At 55.8% G+C, this 7,598-nt stretch overlaps 1 protein-coding gene across 2 annotated transcripts; it reads left to right on the forward strand.

The window, feature by feature from the left end:
- Window positions 1-7,598, forward strand: CCDC124 (coiled-coil domain containing 124). Of its 2 annotated transcripts, none has more exons than XM_045853275.1 (5): window positions 1-51; window positions 3,965-4,134; window positions 6,188-6,377; window positions 6,858-6,972; window positions 7,164-7,598. In XM_045853275.1, exons 2-5 carry the CDS (start codon window positions 3,976-3,978, stop codon window positions 7,369-7,371), a joined length of 672 nt encoding a protein of 223 aa, XP_045709231.1. In that variant the 5' UTR covers window positions 1-51; window positions 3,965-3,975; the 3' UTR covers window positions 7,372-7,598. The 2 variants fall into 2 exon arrangements, with proteins under 2 accessions (XP_045709231.1, XP_045709232.1); XM_045853276.1 differs by lacking the exon at window positions 1-51 and adding an exon at window positions 3,033-3,089.

Here is a 7,598-nt window from a genome sequence, read left to right on the forward strand (position 1 = left end):
CCGGCGGTGACGTCAAGAAGACGCGACCGGCAGGCGCTGGGGGGGAAGGAGGTAGGAGCTGCCGCGGCGCGGGCGGAGCCGGGGTTCGGGGGGCGGGGTGCGGGGTGTCCGGTGGGCAGCTCGGCCTGGGACAAGCCCTCGGGAGGGCTGGAGGTGCGATGCTCGGAGACAGGGGTATTTCCTGCGCACAGTCTCGACGGCCCCCACGGGGGCTGTGCCCATTTCCTAGAGCGCGCGACTGAGACCCAGAGGGATAGCGCCTTGTTCGAGGGCACACTGCACTGGCCTTGCCTCTGAGCGGCCTCCAGGCTTGGGGATGACAGAGTTTCCACGGACGCCCCCGGCTTCTTGCAGTGGGATCAGGGCTGGGAAGAGGGACGATGGACGGGGGGAGCCCAGAAGGAAGAGCGGGAGGGCTTCTTGGAGGAGGAAGCCTTGAGCTTCGTTTATTCTCTCTTACTTTCGCATCCAAGCAACCATTGGTAGGGTCTCGATTCCTACCTAAGTGTACCCCCGGTCCACCCAGAGCCACTCAACACTGCTTGAGTTCCCTGTTTCTGTCTCACTCCCACCCCTGAATTCACTTCCTCACCAACCCCAGAGTGTTCACACCCGCAGATCTGCCCCTCCAGCCTCTAATACCCTCTGCACCCTCCCCATCACCCTAAGTACAAATCCCTTTTCCCAGCCTGCCTCCCCCACTTTCTTGAAGGGCTCAGGTTTTCTCTCTCCTTTAGGCGGTTTCTTAGGTGTCTCATCCAGGAAGTCCTTTGACCCAGCCCTCTCTGCCTTCTCACTGGGTCAGAAGACCCCTCCAAGCTTCCCCAGCACCCTGCAGATTCCTATCACAGCTCTGATCTTGAGTTGTAACTCACTGTTTATTCTCTAGACAGCTTGGGAGTCCCATGTGGGCCGGAAGCCCATGGGCTCCACCTCTTCCTCCAGCCTCCCTGGGTGCATGTTTGCAGAATGACGAAGTGAGTGACTGTTTACTAGAGAAGAGAAGCTGTCTGTCTTAGTCTGCTCCAGCTGCCATAACAAAATACCACAGACTGGGCAGCTTAGACAACACATTTGCTTACAGTTCTGGAGACGGGAAGTCTAAGATCAAAGTGCCAGTCAGTTGGGCTCCTGGTGCAGGCTCTTCCTGACTTGCAGATGGCCACCTTCTCATTGTGCCCTCACATGGTGGAGAGAGCAAGCTCTGGTGTCTTTTGCTCTTATAGGGGCACCAGCCCTATTAGATTAGGACCCCACTCTATGACCTCATTTAATCTTTTTTTTTAGATTATTTATTTATTTATTTATTTATAGAGAGGGGAAGGGAAGGAGAAAGAGAGGGAGAGAAACATCAGTGTGTGGTTGCCTGTAGTGCATCCCCTACTGGGGACCTGGCCCGCAACCCAGGCATGTGCCCTGACTGGGAATCAAACCAATGACCCTTTGGTTCACAGGCTGGCGCTCTATCCACTGAGCCACATCAGCCAGGGCGTGACTTCATTTAATCTTTATCACCTCCTCAGTGGTCCTGTCTCCAAATACAGTCACACTGAGGGTTAGGACTTCAATGCCAGAATTTTGGAGGGACACAAACATCCAGTCCTAGGCTCCCAGCCTGAAGAGGCGGTCAAAAGAGCCTTGTCAAGCCTTGGGTTGGAGATGGGGGTTGTGGGCAGGGGCATGGGAGGAGGAGATGCTGGGGCAGAATCCCTGTGCATGGGCAGGGTTTTTACCAGAGGAGGGGACCAGGGAGGGTGTATCAGGCGAGGGCATAGCAAGATCAGAGGCTCAGAAGCTGGAGGGGGGGGTGAGTGGAAAGAACAGTGAGAAGCTGAGTTTGGACACAACAGCATGAAGTAAATACTGGGACAACCCTAGAAATCAACACTTGTTCATTCATTTGTTCAAAACATTTATTGAGAGAAAAAAAGAGAAAAAATTATTGAGCAAATGAATGAGGGCACTGAGGCACAGCAGTGACCAAGGCTGTCCCAGTACTCCCCCCATGAGCCCCCAGCCTAGTGAGGAGGAGGGACATTTGCCAGTCATATAAATGAACATAAAGCTACGCAGACAAGGGCCTCCAGTTTGTGGTCTTGAGAGTCAGGAGTATCTCAGGGAAGGTTTCTTGGAGGCAGCAATACCTGAGTTGAGTCCTGAAATTTAAATAGGAGTTAACTGGGTAAAAAGATGAGCAACGAGCAGCCAGGTGGAGAGCACAGCAAGTGCAAAAGCCCTGAGGCAGGAAGCTGCTTGATATGTGTGAAACAGCAAGGAAGCTGGTGTGGCTGTTGCTGAATGAGAGAGGGGGAAAGGAGGGGAGTAGGGGGTGAGGAATATTTTCATCTGTAACTCAGACGGTGACCCCCACTTCTTGGTGCTCTCCTAGGGAATCTGGGAGGGGGCTTCTGTTGTAGATGATCAGGAACAAATGCTGGATGTAGTGTGGGGAGAGACTAAAATCATCCCATCTCAAATAAGGAAACTGGCTTGAAGGGAGCACGTGAGCTGCAGTTACAGAGCCAGGACTCAATCCCAAGTCTCCTGGGTCCACCAATCCCCAGTCTGTCCTGTTCTTCCTAATGGGTTTACTTCCCAGTCTCAGTCTGGAAGGACCACCCTTCTGTTTCAAGGGACGGGCCCCAGTAGCTTAGGGGTCCTGACCTGCATTGCTGTTCCCTGAGGGGTCAGCCAGGACCCTGATGTGGAGCAGTGGTTAAGAATAGAGTTGAGACCAAGGGGCTGGGCCTGGGTTGGAACCTGGGCCCCTCTACTAACGCCTCCCGTGTGGTCCTGAGCCTGTCATTTAACCTCTCAAAGCCTCAGGTGTTTCATTTGTAAATGGGGATCTGGCTAGGTACTTCAGCTTCCCCACCTTAGAATGGGGATAAGGACAGTCCCCAAATTTACGGTGTGGGGTGTTCACTGACTTGGTCCATATAAAGTGCTTAGTGGAGGGCCGGGCACAGGGAAGGTGACGCCTGCCATCGGGGTGCGTTGTTATTTCCCTAGTACCCAGCACAGGACCCGCACAGACCAGGTGCCCGCTGGATGAAAGCTTCATGATTATTACAGCGTCTCGAAGCCATGTGAGCCCCAGCTGCATCATTGATTGTAGTTCATGGCAGCTTCTTACCCAGGGTGTGGGGGACTCAGCCTCAGGGTGCGAGACCCAGGAACTGAGGCCTCAAAGGTGAAAGAGTGGGAAGGGCCCCATACAGAGTGGCCTGCAGGGGCCCACAGCGGCCTGACTCCTAAGAGCTAAAACAGGGAGACACCCCAGATGTCCATCAGTGGGTAGATAGATAAAATGTGGTCCATCCACACAACGGAATATTACTCAGGCATAAAAAGGAACAGAGCACTAAGACATCATACCATGAGGATGGACCTAAAAAATATCATCCAAACACAAAAGGCCACATGTATGATTCCGTCTACATGAAATGTCCAGAACAGGCAACTCCACAAAGACAGAAGGCAGATTATTGGTTGCCAGGGGCTGGGGAGGGGTGGTTTGGGGTGATAGAAATGTTCTGAAACTAGATAGAGGTAATGGTTGCATTTCACCTCAGTACATTTTTAAAAAGAAATCACAAAGTCTGAGCCCTCGGGGTTTTTTTCTTTTTAAGATATTATTTACTTATTTTTAGAGATGGGAAGGTGGAGAAAGAAGGGGAGAGAAACACTGATGTGTGAGAGATACAATTGGTTGCCTCTTGCACACCCCAGTCTGCAGACCTGGCCCGCAACCCAGGCATGTGGTCTGACCGGGAATCTAGCCAGGCACCCTTTGGTTCCCAGGCTGGCACTCAATCCACTGAGCCACACTAGTCAGGGCTGAGTCCTTGTTTTACTGACAAGGGCATTGAGGCCCCAAGGGGGTCCTGGATGCCCAGGAGTGAGTCTGGGGGTCCTGGGGGTAGATGTCTCCCACTCATTGGTCCCCATCCTCCTCCCACAGCCTGCTGAGGGATGCCCAAGAAGTTCCAGGGCGAGAACACCAAGTCGGCAGCAGCCCGGGCACGGAGGGCTGAGGCCAAGGCAGCTGCTGATGCCCGGAGGCACAAGGAGCTGGAAGATGCCTACTGGAAGGATGAGGACAAACACGTCATGAGGAAAGAGCAGCGCAAGGTGGGGGGCCCTGGGCTGCTGTGCCTGTGAGTGAGGCAGGCCTTGTCAGTAGAAGGTGGCTGGAGGCCTCGGAGGCTCTGGCCTGAAGGGCAAGGAGGCACTAGACCTGGAACAAGGGCAGGGAGGGAGGGAGTGACAATGGCTCATACAAAGGCCCTGGAGTGGCCAGGACTTGGCACGTTGGGGGAACAGCAAGGCAGATACTGCCCTCCATGGGCTTGTTCCTCTCCTTCATGTGATGCCAGGGTCAGGTTACACTCACAGTACTCACCTGGGGGTGATTCTGCACCTGGGGACATTTGGCAACGTCAGGACACATTTTTGGCTGTCACAACTGGTTGGTGGAGGGTATTCCTGATGTCCCGTGGGTCAAGGTCAGGCATGCTGCTCATCACCCCACAGTGCTCAGGATGAGCCCCCAGCAAAGAATGAGCCAGCTCAGACATCAGCAGCACCAAGGCTAGGAAATGCTGGGATGTCTCCATTTCTCACCTGTTGACCTGGGGCCTGCTGGATCTCCCAGGAATTTATAAAACAATGGGTGCTTAATTGGTGTCGGGAAATGTTTGAGGGCTGATGCTGACATGTCCCGCCCAGTAGGTGGTGCCAGAGACATGTAGCAGAGGCTCCAGGTCCCTGAGCTGGTCAGACCTGCCCAGAGCCCTGGGGGATGCGCTGGTGACTCAGGGCCAAGAATGGGGTTTCCTCTGTTGGAAAACTGACAAACGCTGTGGAAAATAGCAGTGGACGTGAGCATCCCTGCACGCCCAGATCATGGTTGCCTGGGCCCTTGCGGGAGCTTTCCCATCGTCTTTCTTTGCAGGACTGGATTCCACCTTGTCAGTGGACATTGAATGTCACTGGTTCCCTCCCCATCCCCCTTGCCATGCTGCAATGTGTTCTCAGAGGGCTTTAGACTTCCTTTTTGATTGTCAGCATTTTGACAATGTAGGAAAATTGAAAACCCAAAAGGAAAATCAGTGTCTGCTAAAGATCCATTATCCAGATAGAAAAGCCAGGGACCTGTTGATAGTCCGGGCCCCGAGAGTCTGCCCCAGACCTTCCTTTTGGGCCTTGGGGTCATCCTCATCCTCCAGACCAGGAAACTGAGGCTCAGACCACAGTGGCCCTGCCTGAGGTGCCTGAGCACAGAAGCGGAAACCCAGAAGCTATCCTGGAATACCTTTGACCTTTAAACCTGCCCGCACACACTTTTGTGCCATGCGGACAGGACGGAGGCTCAGTGGGTGTCCTTGGGCACATGGGCCCCTCTCCTGGGAAAGCCACAGGAGTGTCACAATCCTGGAAGCATGGGAGGCAGGAGGGAGAGTTGCAGGCACTGGTTAGGCCAGCAGGGGCGTGAGCAGTGCAGAGCCCAGCCAACAGCCCCACTACAAGTGAAGGAGAGCCTTGCTCTGTCCCCTGGAGAGGTGGAGGGGCAGTAGCCAAGGACAAGTCCTGTAGGCCAGATGTCCCCTCATCCCACTGGCATCTGGGTTTCCCTGGGAAATCAAGGTGGGGTGAGTCCCAGCCCGTGATGCTGGACTGGGGACAATGCCTCCTCCAAGGTCTGACCCAAAAGGGCAGAACTCCCGCCCTAGCTGGCAAATGGATCCAAACCCTCTTCGGCTCCTGTCACCTTTGGAATCCAATATAAACTGCTCTCCATGCCCTTGAGGCTCCTGAGCTGTTTCCCTGGCCCTTCTCCCTCCCTGCTTCCAGTCCCCATTTCAGTCCCATCTGTCTCTGTGCCTCCCCACTTCCTGCCCCCAGAGCCTATATACCTGCCATTCCCACCACTCTCCTGTCCCCCAGGGCTCCTCCTCTGGCCCAGGCATCACTTTTTCTTTCCAGAGCCACTCACCCACCTGTGTTGGCCAAGGCTCCCCACCGTTCCCATCATCCTGTGGGTTGGCCCTCGTGCTCCCAGCAGTGTCCCCTGCACCCAGTACGGATCTGGCACTCAGCAGGGCCTCAGTCCACATTGTTTGAGATGAAAACTTGGAACCCATGGCAGTAGGGTGGGCCACCTTTGACCGACCCATTCCCCCAGGAGGAGAAGGAGAAGCGGCGCCTGGAGCAGCTGGAGCGCAAAAAGGAGACCCAGCGCCTGCTGGAGGAGGAGGACTCGAAGCTCAAGGGCGGCAAGGCCCCCCGAGTGGCCGTGCCCAGCAAAGTCACCCGCGCCCAAATTGAAGAGACGCTCCGGCGAGACCATCAACACAAGGAAGCCCCAGAGCAAGGTGGGGCAGTGCCCCTTTGAGCCGCCCTCTTGCCCACTAAAGAACAGGCAGAGGACTGCGTCAGGTCTGAGTCTAGACCCCCTTTCTTATCCCTGGAGATGCTGCCTGGGCTCTGCCTGGTGAAGGGTGGGTGGGCGGCAGTCTAGCACAGTCAGCAGAGGCACACACTGGTGTACTTCGCTCTGCACCCGATCTCAGCTTGTGCCTCCCTCGCCCCCCTCCTCCCCTGGAATGCCTGGGCGGTACCCCAGGCTGAGGAGACTGGCAGTCCCAATATGAGTCTTCCCTGCGTGCCCAGCTCCCGGGAAGTTAGGAGGGCAGTGAGCTGCGCGCAGAGAGGGTAGGACCACCCTGTAGGTCAGTTCTGCGAGGGCTTTCCAGCTTGAGTTGTGTTTTATGCCATCGTTCTCTCGCTTGTTCCTCCACTGTGTCTGTGTATCTGCGTATAACTCTGTCACCCGACTGGTTACCCATCCCCAGCTGAGAAATCCAAGAGCCACCTGGAGGTGCCGCTGGAGGAAAACGTGAACCGCCGCATACTGGAGGAGGGCAGCGTGGAGGCACGCACCATTGAGGACGCCATTGCTGTGCTCAGGTAGTGGGAGGGGGCCTGAACCTTTGGGGTGGGGCTTGGACTTCAGGGAGGGGCTTGAGCCTCTAGGGTGGGGCTTGGACTTTGGCGATGTTGTGGGGTAAGTCCGGGTGGGGATTGAACCTCTGGGACCAGACCTGAGCGTCAGGGGGCGGGGCCGCGCTCCAGACCCCCTGAAGTCCTGTGTCCTGCAGTGTGGGGGAGGAGGCTGCAGACAGGCATCCGGAGCGTCGCATGCGAGCTGCCTTCACCGCCTTTGAGGAGGAGAACCTGCCTCGGCTCAAGCAAGAGAACCCCAATATGCGGCTGTCGCAGCTGAAGCAGCTGCTCAAGAAGGAGTGGCTGCGCTCACCAGACAACCCCATGAACCAGCGGACCGTGCCCTTCAACAACCCCAAGTGAGCCCCGAACTGGGGGAGCCGCCCCACCGCCGGTCAGGGTCGTGAGCCCGCATTCCCTCTCACCTGATCAGCTCCCAGAGTTACAGAGGGGTCCAAGCCAGCACATGTCCTGGAGGCTAATTGGCATCATCAGCCATGCCTCCCACCAAGGGTCCCTGCTCTGAGTAACACCTCCTTCCAGTGTGCATTCCCTGGTTGCGTGCCCAATAAAGGTGGTCGTGAGGCAAA

The sequence above is a fragment of the Phyllostomus hastatus genome, unplaced genomic scaffold (genome assembly GCF_019186645.2).
Source record: "Phyllostomus hastatus isolate PE091 unplaced genomic scaffold, TTU_PhHast_1.1 phas_contig_98, whole genome shotgun sequence".
Lineage (NCBI taxonomy): Eukaryota > Metazoa > Chordata > Mammalia > Chiroptera > Phyllostomidae > Phyllostomus > Phyllostomus hastatus.